The sequence below is a fragment of the Mustela nigripes genome, chromosome 17 (assembly GCF_022355385.1).
Source record: "Mustela nigripes isolate SB6536 chromosome 17, MUSNIG.SB6536, whole genome shotgun sequence".
NCBI lineage: Eukaryota > Metazoa > Chordata > Mammalia > Carnivora > Mustelidae > Mustela > Mustela nigripes.
The window spans coordinates 56661916-56684988 of NC_081573.1; the positions used below are offsets into that span (position 1 = coordinate 56661916).

The 23073-nt window shown below is 60.6% G+C and overlaps 1 protein-coding gene across 3 annotated transcripts in view; it reads right to left on the reverse strand.

Moving 5' to 3' along the window:
- The window catches only part of C17H16orf74 (chromosome 17 C16orf74 homolog), a 29542-nt gene extending 13086 nt beyond the window's left edge, over positions 1 to 16456 (reverse strand). Inside the window, exons 1-2 of one of the 3 annotated variants that reach the window (XM_059381485.1) lie at positions 16395 to 16456; positions 8422 to 8467 (exon numbers count right to left, since the gene is read on the reverse strand). In XM_059381485.1, coding sequence (XP_059237468.1) covers positions 8422 to 8449 — 28 coding nt within the window. In that variant the 5' untranslated portion in view covers positions 8450 to 8467; positions 16395 to 16456. Of the gene's footprint in view, positions 1 to 7698; positions 7718 to 8421; positions 8468 to 16394 lie in introns of those variants that run through there. The other 2 variants (XM_059381484.1, XM_059381486.1) reach the window with 2 other exon arrangements.
- Positions 16457 to 23073: the final 6617 nt, after the last annotated feature.

Below are 23073 nucleotides of genomic sequence, written 5' to 3' on the forward strand. Positions count from 1 at the left end.
AACTTCTCCGAGATAGCACCTTTCACCCGTGAGATCAGCAAGAATGAAGAAAAAAAAAAAAGGCTGCTACCACTGTTAGCTTAGTCACTCCCCACGTGGGAATGCAGAGGCTTCGGGCGCGACTCCTAAGGTCACGTGGTAAGACTCTCAGGAAGACAAGGGTGCCCGTGTTCTGACCCAGCAGAGCTACTCCGGGGAATGTCCCACGGCCAGGCTCCCTGGCAGGTGAAAGATGGGCTGGGAAAGGTGACACCAGGACACCGGGCCACATGAGGGACTACTTGCCACTGTGTAAAAGAGCACACAGCAGGTCCGCAAGGGAGCCTGTTCCCACGCCTGCAGACACCTGCCCGGGGAACGGCAGCTCTAATGCCACCATGCACGTTGCATAAAGGAAAGGGATACGCCCAGGATCATGTCTGGGCATGCAGACGTAGAACATTCTGGAAGGAGACCCACAGAAGCAGTTAACTAGGGCTGCCTCCCATCGGGTGGCTAGGAGAGCAGCAGGGGCAGACGGAGTTTTCACTACGTCTTCTTTTCTACATTTTACGTCCTGTACCACGGAATTTACGTTCTGTACCACTGAATATATAATATACATATTTCTGAATATATGTTTGATATATTCAGAAAATAAAGTGACGAGAAGGAGCAATAAAACATTTCCTGAGAGGGGCCGACACAGACAGACGGGCTGGGGGGAGGAAGGAGGAAGGTGGGCTGTGCTGCTGCAGGAGAGGTCTGATCAAGGTGAAGGAGTGAGAGAGTGAAGAGGCAGAGAGAGGCAGGGGCAGGGCTGGGAATCCTGCTTCTCAGGAGAGGGGCCCAGTGTGTGGTCACGGGGCCCGGGGACGTCTCCAGAGTCCCAGAGGGTGGGGACACTGGGCCCAGCTGGTCCCTCCAGGCCAGAGACATCGGCTGCGTAAGACTCCAGCCTGTTGGGCCCTGCTCTTGGCTGACCCCCAGCCACCTTGTTTTTCATGCTTCTCCTCTGGGAGGCAGGCATGGCTGCTGTTCCTGTGTCTCCTTCCAGAACACTCTCTGTCTCCACGTACAAACACCCTCCTCGGCATATTTGTTTCCTTTCTCCAACACACATGGCAGTGCTAGACCTGCCGTTCTGCCCCGGTCCCTTTCGCGGAGCCGTGTGCGTGGGACACGGCTCCCCAGCTGTTGGGACAGAGCTGCCTGTCCTTTCTCATGCCTTCATGGTCTCCCCAGCATGGTCCCGCCTTCTGACCGACACATGGGAAGCGCGTGCCTAGGACGCCAGGGTGGGCTGTCAGGAGCTGAGGCTGGCTGTGGGGGGGAGCTAGAACTCAAAGGACAGGCGTCCTCGGAGCCTGTGCCTTTTTGGCCCATAGCCCCTGGCCCCACAGCCCCCCACTGGAACCTGTGGCCCGAGTGGACATTGTGCGTTATGCCCCAGGCTAGTCCCCAGTGGGCCTGAGCACTGCCCGCCGATGGCCCCCAGGACCTCTCTGCCCCCAACCTGGGAGGGACTGAGTGGGGCACTCAAGGAGCTTAGGGTACACAATTTGAGGGGGCCAGCACACCCTCACTCTCCTCATCTCAGCCCTGCCCAAGGTCATGCCCCTCCTGGCCCACTTCTCCAGCATGTCCCGTAGACGGGCAGGTTAAAGGCCTGTGCCCCTGGATCTGGAACAACTGTCCAGGGCCATCTCTGCTCCAGAGCCCCCATGCATGGAAGCCCAAGCCTACCCTGGGTACAGGTCCTCAGGCACGCCCCAGGCCAGTCAACCTGACCGTGACCCTCTTGGCTGTCCTTCCCTCCTTCCTCAGGACAGCAGGCACGGGTCAGGGTGGGGGCGGGGGGGTGGTCCGCCTAAGCAGGACACGGGGCTAAATCCAGGCCAGGAGCCATGCTGGTTCTCCCAGGGAGACAGGGCGGGGCCACGTTAAGTACCATCTGCTTTGGCATTTAAGATAGTCTCTGATTATCTACCCCTCCTTGGAGCAGGTGGGGGTCTCCCTGTCCTCTGAGCCCCTGCCTCCTGGGTTTCCAGCCAAGCCAACCTTGTCCCCTGGGGCGGTCAGCCCCCAGCCCAGGTTCCATGTGAAAAGCAAGGATGCCGGCCTCCGAGAGTGGTTCTCACCCTGGGATGGGCGGGACAATCAGCCGGGAAGCCTCAGAAACACACCGGTCCCCAGGACCCCCGCCACAGTAACTGAATCCCAGACCTCTGGGGAGTGGGCCAGGGCTGCGCGGGTCTTAAAAGCCTCCCCTGTGGGAGGCTTAGACCCCTGGTCTGCCCTGATTCCGCGCTCCCTACTACTCACACAAGAAACTCTCAGGAGCACACCTCAGCAGCCACAGCCCTGCCAGCCCCAGGGACCTCGGCTCCCCCGGCTTGGCCCCGCGGCCCTCGTCCCTGTCACACTCTCGTCCTCACTGCTCCTCTGATCAACAAACTTGTTCCCGTCTCAGGGCCTTGGCGTCCGCTGTTCCCTCGGCCTGGAGCACTGTTCCCTGCCTCCGTGCGGCTGGCTCTGATACTAGGGCTGCAGGAGGCCCGTGCCAGTCTCACGCCCACTGGGGCACCACTTCAATTCCCTTTCCCGCTGTCGCCACACCATCCGCTGGTCTGGGTCTCACGTTCACACCCCGTTTCTGCCTCTCCTGCGTGGGGACAGGGCTCTGAGCCGTCCGCGGCCCTTGCCTGGGGCCTGGGGCAGACGCCCAACAGCGGGCCGCCCGCCGGTCAGCTGGGAGGTCACGTGGGAACACGGAGGGTCTGGGCTCTGTACCCCGCGGGGAGGGGGAGCAGGGCAGACAGCGAGGACCCCCACAGGCAGGAAGCTGCCGCTCAGGAAGCTGGGGTTCCCCTGAGGGCAGCTGGAAGCTGTCCAGTTGGGGACACGGAAGCTCAGTACACAAAGACGCTGACCTTGGCCACATTCTACCTCAATGCGGGGCCCCACCATGTCACCGTCCTTTCAAACGCATGAAGCCCCGATGCAATCCGAAAATGGCTCAGAGCGTATTAGCCCAATGGGTGCCTTTGATCCCTCCCTTTCCACGGAGCTCCCAGCCCCTACTGGAGTAACCCCTAAATTCCCTGCCCCCCCAAATCAGGCTGCTTTTCTCCTTGACCACCTGCTGTTCTCCTCCCCGTCTCCCAGACCGGCTCCCCCAGGCCGGGTGGCTTCCCTGGTGCCACCCCTGCCCACAGACCCGGCCACGGGTTTCCGTCCCTCAGCTGGCACTCGGGGGGCTGTTCCGCGTAACGTTCCCCTCTCCCTCCCTCTCCCAGCTCCCCGCGGTCAAGACACACGGCTGCCTTGCTCCCCTCGCTCCCCTCGGAAGCCCCGGAGCCGGCCCTGGATCCGCGCACAGTAGGGATACAATCGATAATTGTGCAACGAGCTGTCTCTCGACCAGCTCTGCCCGCAGCATCGGACGGCTCACACCCGGACTTGGCCCTAGGAGGAGTGCTGCATCGTGGCTCTCATCTCCGCTGTGACCCGTGGCTAGTCTCAGGCTCCCTGACACCCGTGAGAAACGGGCACTGCGACGGCCCGCCCCCAAGCGCCCCATGCCTGGGTACAGGCCGGATGGAGGGAGGGGCTCTGAGCCCCCTGCGAGGGAAGGGGGAGAAATGCCTGAGCAGTCAGGGGTGCCGGGGAGGGCGGGCCCGTGTCCCGGGCCCCACCGTCACCATCGTCACGTGCTCGGCACAAGAGACTGGAGACCCCACCGGCGTCGGGCAGATCCCAACAGCGGGCTGTCCTCCCAAACAGACGGCCAGTGCTCCTCCAGACAGTCAAGGTCGCAGACAGGAGCGTCTCAGAAACTGACATGGTCCGAGGAGCCTGAGGGGGCGTGACGAGGAACTGTAAGGTGGGGTCCTGGGACAGCAAAGGGGCTGGCAGGGAGAACAGGAAAGCTGAACCGAGCCAGGACTTGTCTAGGCGCGTTCAGGGCCCTCGAGGAAGGGACCCGGCCGAGGCAAGCTTTAACTAAAGGGGAAACTGTGAACCTGAAACTACTTTCTGGAAATCTAAAACTGTCCTAACAAATAGTCCTTAGAACACATGAGCGAGGCACCAACCCCAGAGCCAGTCTCCATCTCCTGGTGCCTTCCCACCTGGTCCCGGGCACCCCAGAAGGACGGTCCTCTGGGACCAGCCCGGCCCAGGAGCCTGTCTCCACAGCGATGCGGTCATTGGCCGGGGCTGGCACTGGTGCCCTCAGGGGAACCCCAGAGACCACACCGGCCCCCGAGGTAGCCCCACGGGAAAGCCCGCACCTCCAGATTGAGTTCCCCTGCACCTGCGGCTGCCACCAGAACAGGAAGGCACAAAGAACCGGGCACAGGAAATCCCGTCCATCGACAGCGCTGGTCTCAGATAACTCTCGAAGCCTGGCCCGGGAGATGTCCCCACTCGTCACTCCATTTTGCAGATGGGGAAGTTGAGGCTTTGACACATGAACTGATTTGTACGACGTTGTGGATTGCCAGGACACACCTGGGATCTGAACTCAGATCCTTCTGACCCTGGAGCCCGGGCACCAGTGTTCTCAGACTTGAACAGGCACTGGAATCCCCCCCAGGGTTTGTTAAAAACCCCCAGAGCTTCTGACTCAGTAGGTCTGGGAGGGGCCCACGCATCTGACCAGTTCCCAGGGGAAGTGGAGGCCGCAGGTCTGGGGGCCCGACCCTGCTGCTCCCTGGGGCAGTGCAGCCTGCTGCTGGCCTGGAGAGAGCCTGCTCCTGAGCACAAACTGGGAAACCACCCGCCCCTCTCCTGCCCGCTGAGCCAAGCCCCTCCTGGCCGGCCAGGGGATGCAGGGCTGGTGAGAGCGGCCCTGTGCCTCGGTCCCCCCACTGTGAAGTCACCTACGCTGTCCAGCTGTAACGAGGCACATCAAGGGAGCAGCGCCTGGCTCCCAGCCACGCCCGGCCCATACCAGCCCTTCCGCCAGAGGGCATGGGAGAGGTGCTCTTTGGACAGCAGAGCGCTCTCACATGTCACAGCTGCCACGGCCAGGCCCTTTTGGCAGCAGGACCCACTCCCAGTGCTCTGCTGTGCCTGCTCCCCTTTGGGACCAGAAACAAAGATTTTGGCACAAGTGTGTTCCTCTGTTCCATGCCACACTCACGTGTCCCCACCTCAGGCTGTCTCTGCTGTCAGGCCAGAGAAGCACCTTCCTGCCCGGCCTGTGCGGGGCTCAGGGCTGAAAGGATTCGTGGTGGGCTGACGAGTATCCCCCCAAATCCACATCCACACGGACCCTTAGAATGTGGCCTTATTGGGAAATAAGTTCTTTGCAGATGTGATTCGTTAAGAATCTGGGGATGAGGGCGCCTGGGGGGCTCAGTGGGTTAAGCCTCTGCCTTCGGCTCGGGTCATGATCTCAGGGTCCTGGGATCGAGCCCCGCATCGGGCTCTCTGCTCCGCGGGGAGCCTGCTTCCTCCTCTCTCTCTCTCTCTGCCTGCCTCTCTGCCTACTTGTGATCTCTGTCTGTCAAATAAATAAATAAAATCTAAAAAAAAAAAAAGAAAAGAAAGAAAGAAAAAAAAGGCTGGCTGTAAATCCAAGACTGGTGTCTTCTTAAGAGAAAGGACACAGAGCGACACAGGGAGGAGGCCGTGTGAGGACGGAGGCAGACCCAGGAGGACGTGGCCACATGCCTGGGAGCGCCTGGAGTCCCCAGGAGCTGGAAGAGACAGGGAGGACCCTCGCTCAGAGCCTTGAGAGGCAGCGTGGTTAGAACGCATAACCTCCGGCCATGGGGGAATACATTTCTGTTGCTCGAAGCCCCTCAGTTTGGGGTAATACGTTACAGCAGCTCCAGGAAACTCCGACACCATCTTACAGACTGTGAAGCTGAATGAGAACGTGTTGATGACGTTTCTGGCTACAGCGACTGTTTCAAATGTCAACTTAAAATGTTACCTTCTGCAGAGGCCAAACCAACCGTGGTTGGAGCAAGGCCTCTGGAACGAGCCTCCCCGCGGTTCAGATCGCACCGGGTCCCAGCTGTGTGGCCTCAGGCCAATGGCACTGCCTCTCTGTGCCTCAGTGTCCTCATCTAGAAACTGGGAATCTTGGGGGGGACTCACTTGGGTGTCGCGGAGACAGGGGAGCGGATCCACACAGAATAGGCGCAGAACAGGGTCCTGTCCCGGCTGGGCCCCCAGGAAGAACTCACCATATATTGTAACGAATTGACTGGGTCCTTCTGATTTCTGGGATTTATCCCAAAGAAATACTAATGTAACAAATCAGAAATCAAAGATGTTCAAAACGGCACAATTTACAAAAGCAACAAGCTGGAAACCGCCCAGAGGCCCACTCATGGCGGGCTGGGGCACAGGCCTTAGAGAGCATGGAAAGACACAGACCAGGGACACCCGGACACGTCGCAGTCCCACCGTGGGGGAACACCACGCCTGCGGGCGTGAGGGCCGAGACGTAATGTGGACAGCAGTGCGCAGGGAACGGGCCGTGGGGCACTGTGCCCTTTGTAGCTGGCCTGTCCCTTCCGGGAGGAGGAGGAGGGTCTGGGGCCTCTGGGCTGGTGGGCCTGGGTCGTTTTGGTGAAGCACAGAGAGAAGGTCCAGTGCTCGGTTCCCTGGGCTCCCCCACTCCCTCCCCCTGCCTGTCACACCCCAGAGATCTGCCGCCTCCGGAGGCCAGGGCTGGGTGAGGCTGGTGTGGGCAGAGGGCTGGCAGCCCCGGGCCGGGGACAGGCCCTGACGAGCTGTGGTGCAAACGCGCGAGCAAACCTCGCTGCCCCGGCGACATTCCAACCCTTCGCTCCTCCAGGGCCTTGGCTGACTCGTCAAAGACGTCCTGTCCCCGCAGCCGAAAGTGGAGGCAGCCCCGTGTCCACGGGAATGATCGATCAACCCCCGGTGGTCCATACACGTGGGGAACAGAAGTCAGCCTTGGAGAGGAAGGCTGTTCTGACACCTGCTACGGCAGGGGCGGACCCTGAGGACGTTACGCTGAGTGAATCAGCCCGTCAGGAAAGGGCAGTTACTGTGTCATTGCACGCGCGGGAGCCCCCCGGAGTAGGCAAATCCGCAGAAAGACAGGAAGGTAGGACGAGGAGGCGGGGCTGGCGGGGGGCGGGGGGGCGGGGGAGTGGGACGGGGACAGTGGAGAAGGTCTGGAGGTGGTCGCTGGGGACCTCTGCGCGATACCATAAACGCACGTAATGTCTGGGGGCTGTACACTTAAAAATGGTAAAGACAGCACATTTTACGTGACACGTATCTCACACAATTAAAAACCAAAACAAAAGCTTGTATCAAATGCCTACTCTGTGCCCAGCACGACCCGGCCGCGAAGTCCAAGGGTTGAGGCTCCTGGGGCACCAGGGGCTCCATCCAGAGGCAACTACGGGCTCTCCACCCCCACAGATGCTGGCCCAACAAATGCCCCCCACTCCCTCAGGGGCTCAGCCTGCGGCCTCAGAGGGGCCAGGCCCTGGAGGGGCGTGGGCTGCCTCGGGCTCTCCAGCATCTCATCCCCACCTTGCCCTCCACACCCGGATTTTCTCCAGGGGAGCCGCTGCCCTGCACGCCCGCTGCCCTGCACGCCTGCTGCCCTGCACGCCCGCGTAGTCTTGGAGGAACTGTCCATCAAGATGCCTCGCCCCCTGGCCAAGGGGGTGGGGCATAATCCGTAAGCTGGGCCCATGGGGCCTCTGCTGAGCTCACCCATCCCAGCAGCGGGACACAACGTGGTCCTTCACTCTGGCCTGCACCTTCCCGCGCCCCTGACCTCCTGCAGCGAAGGGCCAGGGCCAGGGCACCTCTGAAACATCCAGGAGGTGAGTCAGCGCTGCCGGGCATGCCACACATGGGCGAGGGGCCACCAGAACGACTCCCGGATTTCCAGCTAGGGAGCATGTGTCCCTGAATGACGGGCATCAAGGGGAGAGGTCTCTGTAGGGGCCATGTTGGTCTGCAGTGCCCCTGGGTCATCTAGACGCGGGCCAGGAGGGTCTAGGACACAGGACAGGTGTCTGGGGTCCCTCTGCCAACACCTACCACATTCCACAGTGACCTGGTGTCCTTCCAGACCCTCTCCCTGTTGGCCTTGCCCAGCCCCCAGCAGGCCGGACCTGCTATGTCAGTGGTAACAGGCCTGCAGGGTCGGGGCTCTTCCTCCCTTACTCTCCAGGGTTGGGATTAATCCCCCTGAGGGACAAGCCAAGGCCCAGGGGCACTGCGACTTTCTCTGTCAGTGACAGGGAAGGCCTGCAGGGGCGCTCAGAGTCAGAGCAAGCCTTTATAAGGCACCTGCTGTATACAGATGCTGCCTTAAGCAGTGGTCCCCCTCCCACTCCAGGGTGGATCCTCCTACTCTCCAGCCTCACGCCTCCCCCCGCCACCCCTCTCCCAGGCCCAGAGATGCTGGTGGGGAAGCTCTCCCCTTACCTTTCAGGCAGGACAGCTTGAGCCCCATGGCGGCGCCTCGGTGGGCCTGTGGAGAGAGAGGGGGCTTGTTGGTCTTGGCCATGTGCAGCTGGCCCCCGCCCCGCCCCCGCCCCACGGGTACACAACAGGAAATAGCGGGGAGAGAAGCCGCCAGAGCCTGGTGAGGTCAGGGTGCGTGCTGACATCTGCGCTGAGTTTGCTCAAAGATGAGTCTGTGCTGGTGGAAAAAACTTTCCGGCGCCTCAGAACTGCACAGACGGGAGATCTGGAGGGTGGGGTGCGGTCGAGGTGAGGGCGTGGTCGGGGCTGACCTGGCCTTTTCTTTTGGGGCCAACAGTGGTGGCTGGCTTCAGAAGCAGGAGCAGGAGGACGTGGTGAGCTCACCTGCTGTCAGGGCGCCGCCCCTCATCTAAAACGCACGTGGGCATCTAACCGATTAAGAGCACTAAGGCCTCAGTCCATGGGAGTTAAACTGTCCCCGCAGTCGGCCAGCAAGGGGATTCCCCCTGAGCATTCGGAGCGATGGATAAAACAGGACGCGGCTGACAGTGTTCGGCACCTGTGTGCTCCAGCCCCGGGGTGTGCTACTCACTCACAGACGGGAAATCAAGGCTCAGAGAGTGGGGGTTCCAACCCTGGGGCTGCCCCAACCCCGGTCTGGGGCCTGTGAGGCTCTGCACACCCTTCTGGGGAAGAGGAGGGGGCTGCCTCCATGCCAGGCTGCCTGGGGGGAGAGGCGAGGAGGGTGGCCATGAGGGAAGCCCCTTGGATCTCCACCACGGGTGTGTGAGCGAGGCCCCACGTTGTGCTCTCCTTGTCCCGCCCAGAGGCCAGCGTCTGTGGCTAGGAAATGCTGGGGTTCCCCCAGGAACTCACTACACGGGCGGTGCTGCTGGACCAGCAGCCTCGGGCCCCCGGGAGCTTGTTAGCAATGCCGCATCTCAGGCACACCCAGAAGCCTTGAGCCACAGTCGGTATTCTAACAAGGCCTCCTGGGAGTCGTGTGTCTGTTGAGGTTGGAGAAGCGCGTTCTGGGCCTTAAGATGGAAGATGGGGTGTGTGGGGTGGGGGAGCGGTGCGGGCGGTGGGGGACAGGGAGGGTGTGGAGAAGCAGGAGTCTGGGAGGCACGCAGGCTCGGGAGCTGGAGGGACCAGGAGGGGCTGGCCTGGAGAAACCCCGGGTGAGGGCTTCCGTTTTATCCAGGCTGGGTCTGTGGGACAGGTAGGAAGGCAGGGGCCCGGATGCATTTCTTAGATGGGCTGGGGGCCTGGGGACAAGGCAGAGAGCACAAATAAGTGTGTGTGTGGGGGAGAGACAGGGCAGGAGAGGGGCAGATGGTGGTGCGGTGTCTCTTGACTTGCCTGCAGGCAGTGGAGCTGTGCCCTCCTGGCTGGACCAGAGCCTGGCTTAGCCGGGTAACCATGGATGGGCTGTTCTACCAACCCAGGCTTCATTTGCCTCATCTTTAAAATGGGGATGATGCCGGGGGATCTGGGTGGCTCAGATGATTAAGCCTCTGCCTTTGGCTTAGGTCATGATCCCAGGGTCCTGGACTGGAGCCCCACACTGGGCTCCCTGCTCAGCGGGGTCTGCTTCTCCCTCTCCCACTCTCCCTGCTTGTGTTCTCTCTCTGTGTCAAATGAATACATTTTTAAAAAATCTTAAAAAAATAAAATGAAATGGGGATGATGGTCTTGGAAGTCTCACTCAGCAGCAGGACGACGGAACCATCCGGAGGGCGCAGAGCTCCCGTCCGAGAAGTGTCCGATGCTATTATTTACACCAGCCACAGAGGGAAGACGGGCAGTGGTTTCCAGCTGGGGCCTTTCTCCAGGGCATACTCCTTGCAGTGCGGTCCTGGGACCGGAGCGTGGGCCCACCAGGAGCTTGTGAGAGACGCCAGGGTCGCAGGCCCCGCCCCACCTGCAGGCTCGGCACCTTCATCTCAAAACGGGACCCAGGGGATGTCCATGACCACTGCAGCGACCCTGAGCACTGTCTCCTATGACCCTGTGAATTCGCCTGGGCCCTTAAAAAGATACAGACGCCTGGGTCCCACCCCAGAGACTCTAGGCTAATGGGCCTAGGGTGTGGGCCTAGCACTGGGATTTTTTAAAAGCTCCCCAAGGGATTCTAATCATGGGCGGGATTTGATACCAAGGAGGGGGTGTCTTCAGGGGGAGAGGAAGGGCCAGGCTGGAGGAAAAGAGAGCCCAAGGCCAGTCCGGTAGGACTAACGGTCCTTGAGCATTCACTGTGTGCCCGTCACAGCCCGGGACGGAGATGGCTGGTCGGTCAATGCTCACAACAGCCCCTAGAGGCTGGGACGTTCCCCATCCCCACTCCACAGAGGCACAGGGAGGATAGTTCATCCACACTCTCAAATAAATAAGTAAAATCTTAAAAAAAAAAAAAAAAAAAGACCAATACTGAAATAGTCAAAAGAAAGACAACTGTCTATGAGGTGACCGGATGCGGTCACCTTTCAGGGCTCAGATCTCAGTCATCGGCCTGCGTTTGTGAGAGGCCTTCGTGGCTCCTGCGACACACACGCCCAGCCGTCTGGGCTCGAGGCCACTGTGCCTGCAGCGTGACTCCGACAGGTCAGCTAAATCAGCATATGCGTGTGCAGACGCAGAGACCCTAAGGCAAATGTGGCTTCATCTCTGGGAAAGGACTCGGAGGGCTCCTCCGTGTTCCTGCGGCTTTTCTGGAAGCCTGAAACTACTTCAAGAGAAGTCACGCAAGGAAAGAAGAGCGGACACAAGCAGCAACGGGGGTCCGCAGCCTCTGTGCCCGACCCCAAGAAAACGAAGACGGATCAAGGAAGCAAGAGGAGGAGGAGGAAGCAGCACTGGCCGCAGCCTGGGTTCAGGGGACACAGGGACAAGAAGCTGCGCGGCGTCAGGCCAGGTCACGTCCAGGGGTCATGTGGTGTGCAGCGACTCTGTGTCTGCTTCCTAAAATTCCCAGATGGAGAAATGTCACAAACCGGCGTTCCTCATCCCAGCACACAGGCCGTGACCCTGCCTCTCCCTCCCCACAGGACAGGACAGAGGCAGCAGGCGGGGAGTGGCCCGGAGGAATAAAGAAGAACCAGGGTCCAAGAGCTGTGTGACCTCAGGCAAGTCACTGCCATCTCTGAGCCAGAGGTGCTGACGTTCGGCCCCCCAGGTTCCCGTGTGTCCTCGCCTGTCAAATATTAGGCACCCTGCCTGGGGGACGGTCCTGTCCCCAAGCACTCCTGTGAAGGCACTGCCTTAGGGGTGTCCCGCATCATGGGCCCCGGCTCTGGGCTGCTGGGTCAGGAGGAGACACTCCCACAGGTGATCCACTCCACCCCCGCCCCGCTGCTGGGGCTGCTGGGGCTGCTGGGGCTGCTGGCAGGCGGCCAGCCCGGGCAGCGACTGCGGGGAGAGCCCCGTGAATGGGCGAGCCCTTCGGAAGGGGAGTCGCCGAAGCCTGATTCTACAGCTGGGTGAATGGAGGCCTGACTGGGGGGAGTGAGGCCGCTCCCACTCCCAGCCGTGAGAGCCCATAGGTATCCATCTCCCTGAGGATTTTAAGAGGTCAGGTCCTGGGCCAAGATTATTATAAAAATCACTCCCCTCCACCCTGAAAATGTCCCGAGAGAGACATCACCGCTGCCTCCCCATTTTACAGATGGGGGTGGGGGGACAGAGCTCTGAGGGGTCCCGGGGCCAGGAAGCCCGACCCGGGTGGCCCCAGGGCTGCGTTTGGTACAAATGCACAGGTTTCTGCGACGAGGAAAAAGAGAGTCAATGGGAGGGAAGTGATCTCGGGGGAGGGTCCACCCCCTTCGCGTGGCTAGAGGGGCAAGCGCCAGGCCCAGGGAACCGCTAGCTCAGGTATAAACATTCCGTCTTTCACACTTGGGCAGGAGCGTGAAACACCTCCCTTTCCTCGATGTTCCCTTTGAAATCTCAGATTGTTGATTATTTGCACAACAGCTTGAAGTTGAACAGGTTCTTTCTTGCACCCCTACTGCCAAGGGGCCACCGCGGGGTTCTACCGAGGCAGGCAGGGCAATGACACACACCTCCTGCCGCGGGGTCTGCCTCCCCGCCGAGCCTCAGAGAGAGATGCAGGAGCCGCGCGTCAGCTGCTTTGCACACCACGCGCCTTCTCTAAAAGCCTGAGCATCTCCAGGGGAGGGACACACTCAGCTGAGCTGTCCGCGACTGTTTTCAGAGCACTCGGGAAGGAATGACCAGCTCACAGAGGTGGGAGTGCCCCGGCTTGCCTCCTACACGTTTGCCGTGCAGAGAAAGGGAAGCCGAGCTATTCTCTGCACTAAGTACACAGTCACGCGAAGTACCGAGCCCACGGCATAGAGCCACCGAGGGACGGGGGGAGACCCAACTTCTTGAAGGCTGACCCCGGGGGGGCAGGCTGACTCCCTTCAGGCACTACTTTTGTGGACCAGAGAGGCTGGGCTCTGGAGTGCGAGGGCACGTCTCTCTTGGAGGCAGTCCTAGGCATCTAGAGCTGGAGGGGGCCGGAGTTAAAAGGCTCCAGATAAAATATCCAGTGCCAGTTTCTGCATGGGACATACTCAGACCCCAAATCCTTCATGAACTCACAATTCAAACTTAATTGGGTGTCCAGTTTCCTGTTTTGTCTGTTTTTTAAGATTTTATTTTTGGGGCACCTGGGTGGTTCAGCGGGTTAAACCTCTCCCCTCAGCTTGATCGTGATCTCGGGGTCCTGGGATCGAGCCCCACATCGGGCTCTCTGCTCAGCAGGGAGCCTGCTTCCCCCTCTCTCTCTGTCTGCCTCTCTGCCTACCTGTGATCTGTCAAATAAATAAAATCTTTAAAAAAATATTTTATTTTTAAGTAATCTCCGCGCCCAAAGTAGGGCTTGAACTCGCAACCTCGAGAGTGAGCGTCCCGTGCCAGGTATATCCTATATTTTACTTGCCAAATCCGGCAGCTCTCCACAGCAGTGGTCTGGGTGCTCACGTGGGCTTCCCAGATGAGGACAGAGAGGCCCAGAGAGGGACCGTGAGTGCAAGGCCGGGTCCAGCTGGAAGCCGGGTCTCGGTCTCTGCAGAGTACCGTCCTAGAGGGAATCGGAAAGATCCCCTGGAGGTCATGAGTCACTGAACTGAACAAAGACCTCACTTGAGCCCAAGCAGAGGGCCGGGGTGAAGAATCAGAGCTGAGGAATGTGACAGTTGGCCTAGGTGGGCGGGCCGGCCGAGGGAGCATGGGACCAGGTGCCACTCGCAGCCGGGGGACGGGGGCCAGCTCTCCACGCCTGTTTCCTCACTGCATTCAGGGGAAGACGGTTCGGATGGGCTGGCCACCCTGGGCTCCTAGTCAGGCACACGGAACATCTTGGTTTTCTTCCTTCTTTAGAAAAGGCACTTGCTTTTTGTAACAGGATTAGAATTCCTGCAATTCCAGCCAAAGGGTCTGTGCCGGGAACAGATGCTACAAGTGTGAACACGCCTCCCATCCGGGTACACGGAGTGCAAACACGAGCATCTCCCTGACCTTAGCCTGGGGACCTGCAGGAGGCTGCGAGCTCCTCAGCTCCTCGGGAGGGGAGGGGAGGCGGGGACAGCTGCTTCCCCCACCGTGGCTCACCAACAGGAAGTCACAGAGCATGGGGGCGGGGGGGCAAGGCCCCCCCCCCCCCCCCCGTGAGATCCCCACCTATTTTTGTGTCCTGGAGAAGGGGCCTGGGCCACCTGAGGTCCAGCCTTGGCCTCCCTGTGACTGACCCTGTAACTCTGAGCAAAATACTTGCTCACTGCCTGCTCTGAACCTCTGCGTAATAACCAAGCTCCATGCTTACAGTTTGTGTAGCTTTTCGTGTTCTATGTCCATACTAATGTTTATTTAAAAATATGGGGTATGCTCTTAGAGGTCAAGTTAACGATTAATTCACCACAGGGTTAATTTAAAAGTATGCAATTAGGGGCACCTGCGTGGCTCAGTCAGTTAAGCGTCTGCCTTCAGCTTCGGTCACCATCCCGGGGTCCCGGGATCGAGTTCCCGTATCAGGCTCCCTGCTCATCGGGGAACCTGCTTCTCCCTCTCCCTGCTGCTCCCCCTGCTCATTCTCAATCTCTCTCTCTCTCTCAAATAAATAAAATCTTCAAGAAAAATTTTTTGAAGTAGGCTCCACACCCAATAAGGGTCTCGAACTCACAACCCTGAGCTCAAGAGTCACATGCTTTTCTGACTGAGCCAGCCAGGTGCCCCCCAAAACATGCAACTGTTTTTCACAGCAGCCTTGATGATAGGACCCACAGACGACCAGCCCACGTCAGAGAGAGCCCGCCAGCTCACCCACTGAGGGTTTCTGGATGTGGCACGTCTGTGGGAGACGTGGGGCCCACCGCTGGCACCTGAGGGAGAGTGCCGCTGGGAGGGGCAGGAGGACATTCCTGGGGACTTCCTAGTTCCGGATCTGGCGTACACTCTTCATGTGCACATAGTCCTATGTGTATATGCTACATGCATAAAGCTTTAATGGGGGGAGGTGTTGCGCTTGCTGGTCCCAGAGGCCTGGCCTGACCCCTGCCATATTCCAGAGCAATTCACTGTCAGGCTCAGGGTTCAAGGCCCGGCCTTGCCACTTACCCGCCCCATGAATTTTACAAGCCTCTGTGTCCTCATCTGTAAAATGGGGACACCACCACTCCTTGGTCAGAGGATGAAAAGGGGCCAGGCAGGTGATAGGGACCGCAGGTGCTGGGGATACCTTAGAGAGCATCACTCCATTCCCACGGCCACCGAGGGCAGGTTCCCAGCTCCAGGCCTCCGAGGTGACCTAAACTCCGGCTCAGTGCCCACTGAGTGGCACCCCACAAGCAAGGGAAGGGCTTCCAGGGAGAGGAGATTAGGTGGCGAAACTTTCAGCCTCCTTGGGGCTTGCGAAGGGATTAAGTCTTTCCATAAATACACCGCAGGCCACCCTCCCGCCCTCCCTCCCAACCAATCATCCATCCATCCATCCATCCATCCATCCATCCATCCATCCGGAACCGGTACCCAGGGTGGGACAAAGAACCCAAGGTGGGTGTGGCCTGGACAGGCGAGGGCATTCCCGACGGTGGGGCAGGAAACCCCAGGGCCTGCCAGTCTAGCTCAGCTTCTCGCAGACTCAGTTTCCCCATCTGTAAGATGGGGTGTTGTGCCACAAAGGCTCCACTCTCTCAGAAGTGCCTCCACCTGCCCTTCCTCCGTGACCCTCCGGCTGCGAAGGCGGTGGGGACTGACTCGCCTCGCGGCTCCACCGCGGCCCAACAGAGGCGCCGAGTCGGTACGCCCTTGACCCCGCCCCTCACGCGGCCGGGCCGGCGGGTCGCGGGTCTCCAGAGCCGCCCCCGGTTCCCCGGTTCCGCTGAGCTCAGCCGGCCGGAGAAGTCGCGCGTGCGTTCACACTGGTCGCCCTTTGCGGTTGCAAACCTGCTTTGATGCCCTGGGAGGCCAGGGGGCCCCTAAGTGAGGCGGCTCATGAATAATATAGTTTGAAAGCCTCCGTAGAGGGGAAATGGTTCCTCTCGAGGCCTCCTGCCCCCACCCCGGCCCGGCTCCTTTCCAGCTCTCAGGAATGGCGGTCTGGCCCGTTCCCGAGGAGCTCGTGACAGCGCGGGGCGCCGGGCGGAGAGTGGGGGGCCAGAGGCGTCCACGCGCGGACACACCCCCACCGGCCGGGTAAGGCGCACACAGCCGGGGCTCTGGGCCCAACTTTCCCCAAATCCGCCTCTCGGCGGAAAAGTCCGCGAGAAGTTGGGGGGACGCCCGGGCCCGCGAGGGTGTCCCGCCGCCCCCCGGAACGCCCTGGCCTCCCCGGGCGCGCCCTTCCCGCCGCCGGAACCGGCGGGGCGTGCACGCCGCCGGCTCGGACTCTCGGGGAGCGCGGCGTCCTCTGGAGGGGGTGGGCGGGCCGCGCCGGGCCGGGCGGCGGGGCGCGCGCGGCGCGGGGCACTCACCGCTGGCTGGGGGCTCACTGCGGAGCCGCGCCCGGGGCGCACGGGACCCGCCCGGGCGCAGGCGGCGGCGGCGGCGGCGGCGGCCGGGCTCCGGGGGCCGGGGCGACGAGCCTGCAAGAGAGAGCAGCGGGGGTCATGGCCCGGGCCGGGCAGTGCCCGGGGGCCCCCCCGCTACGCCCCGGCCGGCGCTCCGGGCCGCCGCCGCGCGCACGCCTCCCGCCGCCCCCGCCCGGCCCCCTCGGGGCGGGGCTGCCAGCGGCCCCGCCCCGCCCGCGGGCGCGGGATTGCTCGGGCCGGGCGCGGGGGCGGAGCAGGCCCGCCCGCCGCCTCCCGGGGACCGTGCCAGGGGCGCGCCCGGCGCCCGCGCCTCCGGCCTCCCGCCTCAGTTTCCTCTCGCCCGGCCTGGCCGGGAGGTGGAGGGTGTGGCCCGGGGAAAGTTCGGGCCCCTCCCCGGGGCTGCCTGCCAGGCTCCCTGAGGCCGTGCACCCCAGCCCTGGTGGGGTGGGAAGGGGCGCCGGGGTTCTCCCATGGTGAGAGGGCCCCATCGCTCGGCTGCGGGGAGGGGAGGCCAGAAGTGGGAGGCCCCACCATCCCGCCATCCGCAGCTCCCTAGCCCTGCCCATGGGGGGGCCCTGGGAACAAGTAAGCAACATGCCCCCACCCCACCCCTCAGTCTTCGGAGAGCGGCGAGGTTTCAGATGGCCTTCGTGATCCGAAGGCAGCCTCCTTGGTGTTAGGGTCTGGCCCTCAGCTTCACTTCTGGTCAACCCCGGGTGCACCAAGAGGGGCGTGTGAAGGGACCTCCTGGCCAATGGCCCCGGCTTCAGGTTTTCCTGATGTCCAGTTAGGAGTAACTCTCCAGTTCCTCTCCAGGTGGGTGTGAAGACCTTCTACCCAAACAGGTTTCTTAGGAGGCTTCATGATGAGAGGGTCTCTGACGGTATACCCAGCTAGCTAGGAGGAACAAAACCCCCACTACCGTGGGTTCTTCGTGTCATTGTGAGAAGCCCCTCATGCCCACAAGGTCTCCACACCCTGTGCTGTGTGTAATTCTGGAGGCTTGGAAGGGGAAACTGAGTCACAGAGCAGGACAGTGGCGCTCCCTTGGCAAAGCAGGAGCGGACTGAGTTACAGGAAATAGAGTGAGCACCCTATGTGTGCGCTCTCCCTCTGAGTCATTCCTAAAAATGTTGCAATCTTTTGTATCAAGTCAGGAGTGACAGGTGGAAAATGTGTCATGTCCCCCTTCCCTCCCAAAAGAAGGACAAAAGGGGGCAGGGTTAGGGACAGGATGCTCCTTCCAAGGGTCCCCACTCCCCACCCTCAGAGGGATGGTGGACTGCCCAGGGTCTTGTGTCCTGGCTGTGAGCTGTGGGGCAGGGTTGCTCTGAATCGTCTCCTCTAATGGTGGTGATAGAGGGGGTGGGGAAGGCCCTGGGACAGCAGGCACAGCCCCCAGGTTCTGGTTCTGGCATTGTGGAGGCAGAGAAGCCCTCAGCAGGCAGAACGAATGCTCGGTGCTGGTTGTGAGATCAGCCTGTTTCTGGGCTTCCGCTTCCGCCAGGACAAGTGGGGATTTGTTGTTTCTACACATGCTTTTTGAGCACCTACTCTGTGCTAGACACCCGGGTACCGAGGCGAAAGGGCTGTCACTGACAGTGCCCCCTAGGCACGGGACCCCCATGTCACCACCTGCTCAGGACGGCCCTGCAAGGAGGAGACACTTATTTTGTCCACTTCCCGGAGCCTGGGGGACAGGGATGTCAGAGGTCACCGAGGCAGCGGGCTCGGCAGCCCCAAGCCGGCGGAGGATGGCGGAGGATGGTGGAGCCGCCGTCTCAGGAGCTGGCGGGGAAGGGGGGGGGACTGCCAATGGGAGGCAGCCAGGTGACGACTCTATGGGTTGAGAGGATGAATGGAGGGATGGAAAGAATCCTGTCTAACTCGCTTCCTTCCCCAGGTGTCCTCGGTCCCCTGAGAACAGTGGGGGCTGTGTTTCAAGGTCAGGATTTCTCAGTGTCTGTGCTTGCTGTCCGGGGCTGGCTCATTTGTTGTCGTGGAGGCTGTCCTGGGCACTGTAGGCTACCACAGCCTCCCTGGCCTTCGCCCACTAGAGGCCACTAGTATCCCCTCCCCTCTCCAAGCTGCGACAACTGGACACTGCCACCTGCCCACTGGGGGGTGCAAGTATTCCAGTGGCTCCCAGTCCTGGCAGCTGGCCCGGATGGGATCACGGGGAGGGGTGGGGTGAAGCTTAACAAGTAAATGAATGAAAATGCAGAGCAAACGCTCAGACCCAGGCTCTCCCCAGGATCCCAACCGGAACCAGGGAGAGCCCTGGAATGGGTGTTTTGTAAATGCTCCCAGGTGACTCTGGGGTGCCTGGGTGACTCCGTCAGTGCAGCACCCCACTTGATGTTGGCTCAGGTCATGATCTCAGGGTCATGAGATCGAGTCCTCCATCAGCTCTGTGCTGGGTACGGAGCCTGCTTGAGATTCTCTCCCTCCTCCTCGGCACCTCCCCCTGGCACTCACCTGCTCTCAAATTAATTCATTAATTAAAAACTCCCAGGTGGCCTTAATTGGCCGTTCCCACGGAGAACCTCGAATCTAGTGTTCAGAGCCCACATGGCGGACTGGAGACGTGGGGGACACATCAGCCGAGTACAGGGGATGAAACGTGTACAGGTCCTGGTTGGAACAAACGCACTGTGAAAAGGTACGTGTGCGGTAATGTCGGAAAAGGGGCCGCCGTCTGGGTATTAGATAATATTCATAAATTATTACTAATTTGAGCGGATGTGACAGTGGTATCGTCATGCTCTTAAAAGCCTTTCTCTGGGGGGCGCCTGGGGGGCTCAGCCGGCGAAGCGTCTGCCTTCGGCTCAGGTCATGACCCGGTCCGGGATTGCCCAAGGTGGGCTCCCTGCTCAGCGGGGAGCCTGCTTCTCCCTCTGCCCCCTCTCAGCTCGTGCGCTCACTCTCTTTCTTTGTCTCACATACATAAGTAAAATCTTCAAGAAAACAAAAGTGTCCAGGAAAGTTTACCGATGGAAGAGGGCGGGGGGAGAGACCGCAATGATGGGAGATGTGGGTGACCGTCGACGTCACGCGGACACTCTCCACCTGGGTGCGTTTGCTTTCCCAACGGAGGGCGCCTGGCTGGCTCAGTTGGTGGATCTTGGGGTCATGAGCCCCAATCCCATGTTGAGTGTAGAGATTACTTAAATAAATAAATCTTGGAAAAAAGACATTTTTCCAAACAAACAAAAACCCCTTTTTGTTTTAAAAAAAGAGAGAGAGAGCCCCCTTGGACATGGTGTTCCTGGGAGGCAAGTGAGGTGACCGCCTCTCTAGGAACTTGGTTTGGGGGTCGGGGTGGGTAATGGGAAGCGGGTGGGTGGGGCCGAGGGGGCTGTGGGGAACTCAGGCCCCCGACACCTGTCCCCCAAAGCCCTCCCTTCTCGGTGCAGAACCCACTGGTCCGCAGGGGACGTAGAACAGCCACAGGAGCAGAAAAGAGACCCGAGTTGTAAGACAACGTCCTTCTCCTGAAACGTCTCCTTCCCCCCCTGCCCTTGCCCCAAGAGACCCGTCCTGACTTTCAGAGCCCTGAGCAAGTGTCTCTTTGGCTCCTGGACCGGTGTCCTGTCCTGGGCTCCCTGGTGTGCTCGCCGAAGGTCTGTCTGTCTCTGGGAAGTAAGGCCCCAGAGGGCCGGAACCGGGTCTGCTTTGCGGACTGTCCTATCCCCGGCCCAGTGCAGTGCTCCGCACTTCAGAACTGACAGGGTTCGAATGAGTGACTGAGGAACCCAAGTCCTCAGTGAAGAGCAGATGCTGGAGCTCCCCCCGTCCCCCAAGGAAGTCCTCTGCCACAATGCCAAAGAAGGACAGTGGCCTGGGGGAGCGGCAGGGGACAAGATCTCTCTGAGGATGCTGTGCCCAACCCTGTCTCTGTGGCCCGGCTAGCTTGTGTCCCTCCTCTGCTGTCATAAAATGGCAGCTCGAGTGAGGACGGTGGCAGTGGGGACATCGGGCCGCATCAGGAGACAGGGCCAGAGGCAGCAAAGAGGAGAGAGACGTGACGGTCGTCCTGGACACATTCTGGTCCAGGAGAGACACCAGGGCAGGCCCGAGGCTCAGCAGGGGTGAGGAGGGAGCGATGGACATCATTCCCATTCTGGACAGCCTGTGATGGGGCAGCAGGGTGGGCCAGCGGGGCTTCCTGCAGACTGGCCTCCTAGGAGACCCCACGCGTGGTCTATGAAGTGTGGGCCTTCCCGTCACTATGGTCCAACTGTCCTGCTTGCTGGGAGTACCAGCCAGTCCCAGGTGGCTTTGCAGGGATCTGGTCACCTCCAAACAGAGGCGGATCCCCATCAGGTGACAGCCGTCCCAGCCGGTGTCACGAGGTGCCCGAGAGCCAACTGGCCGAGCCCACGCATCCCACAGAACTGGGAGGAGATACAAAGTGGTTTTGTCTTAAGCCAGTTGGTCTTGGGACATTTTGTTATGCGGCAACAGAGAGCAGAGACAAGCTTCTACCGAGTGACAGACGCGACCTGGACTCCTGCTTTCTGTAAGCTTGGCCTCCGCCTGCTGCGGTTAGATTGATAGATTATCCCAAAGGCCCCAAACAAGGGTTCGGCCTGAGAAAACGTACACCTACAACTCGCTTTATCTGCTTGAGTTTCTGGTGCTGGTGCTACCGATATTCGGGGCTGGTGCCCCTCTCCCCACCCTCGTTCTCGCCCCTGCCTGCCGGAGGCGGCCCTCCCTGCTGTGTGTCCTGCCTGCTGTTCCCCTCTGCCTCCGCAGGCAGTCTGGGGTCGTCTGGGGGGCTTGCCTCTGAAGGCACCTTCCCAGACATCGGGCCCTGACGTCCCCCTTTACAGATGCAGAAATGGGGTTCGGAGAGGTGGGCTGGGGAAGCCCGGCTGGAGAGCGGGAGGCCCGGCTCCCTGCACCAGGACCCTCCAGGACAGAGGGGGCGGCGGGTGGTTCTTTCCGTCTGGAGGAGTTTTGTGTGTGTGTGTGTGTGTGTGCTCGCACGGTGCAGCGGGAAGCTGGACGTGGGGGCCGCGGGAAGGACGGACGGGGCCCCTGGAATTCACCCAGTGGATGGGGGAGTGGATGAGAGTCTCCCTGATGAGGCCATGGCCAGCTGTCAAGCACAGGAGCTAAGCAGCGGGTCTGCAGGAGACGGGTGGGGTGGGCAGCGCTGGCCCCCAGGCCTGCAGGAGGGTCAAACGTGAGGGTGCACGTAAGCCCGCTGTAAACCTGAGAGAACCAGACAAATCCGAGCTAATGCGTGCTTTGTGCTGGCTGCGTGCTGGGCACCATGGTAAGCTGAGTGGCCGTCTGACACAGACACTGTAATCACCCCCACCTCGTCCAGGACAGGGGCTGAGGGTACCAGTACCTCATTCCCCCCAGGTCTTGGGTTGGGGGTGGCAGAGCCTGGGTTTGTGTGTGGCAGTCAGGTGTCCCTCTTTTGCTCTCCACACACTTTGTGGGTGACAGTCACCACGAGGGCACCATCCCCTTCCAACCAGGGACAATCGGGGCTGCCTGTCGGGGACAGGGCAGAAAGCTGGCCTGCGAGAGCTCAGGCGGCCATAGTCCGCAGGCAAAGTAGCACCTGCCAACAGACAGAAAGTCACGAGAAACCATGGCCACATCCCCAAAATCAGAACCTTCGAGAGACACCATTATAAAGAGTGGACGAGCTACAGACAGGAAGGACGTATCTGCAAATCGCGTACCTGAGAAAGGACTGAGCATACAAAGAAGTGTTTGGTCTCAGGAACATGGAGCCAAGGAACTCAAGAGCTTATGTTGAAGTTAAAAATCAAATTCAAAAAAGATTTGAAAAGACAGTCCACCAAAGACACACATACGGATGGGAAGCCCTGGAAAAAAAGTTCAGGGTCATGAGTCGTTAGGGAAAGGCCAGTCAAACCCACGAGGAGGTTTGCCAGGCGTGCCGTGACGATGACACAGGGAGACGGCAGATGTCGGATGTTGGTGAGGACGTGCAGGCGATCTGGCCGGACTGCTGGGGACGGGACACGAGCGGCCACGCTGGAAAACATCTGGGAAGATTCTTAAAAACTGAAACGTTCATCTACCGTAGACCCCACCGACTCCCCCAGAGACCCCAGAGAGGTGGGACGAAAGCCTGCGTCCACGCAAAGACCCGTGCACGCAGGTTCCCAGAGGCTGTGTCCACAGCAGGCACAGGTGGCAACCGCCCAGGCGGCCTCCCAGGGTGGGGGCGGGGGGCGCTCAGCGCAGACAGTGGGGGAGGAGGCTCCCGCTCCCACCACAAGGCACGTGAACTTCAGAACCGCGATGCCCGGTGCGAGGGGCCAGACAGGAAAGGGCTCCGGTTGCCCGTGTCCCTTCACCTGAGCGTGCGGAACAGGCAGGTGTGCAGACAGGACCCAGACTGGGCTGGGCTGAGAATGGGGAGGGGGGCCGGGCCGGTAGGGCTGGGCGCTGACTGACGGTTATGGGACCGCATGCGGGGACAGGTGACTTCTCTGGCATGTAAGTGACGCCTCGTTACCTGTAATGCCACAAGGACACGGAAGCACCTCGGAAGAGGCAGCACCCCGCTCCCCTGGGAACGTGGGGCCTGGAATGACCAGGCGGCCAGCAGGTTCGAGAACGGGGT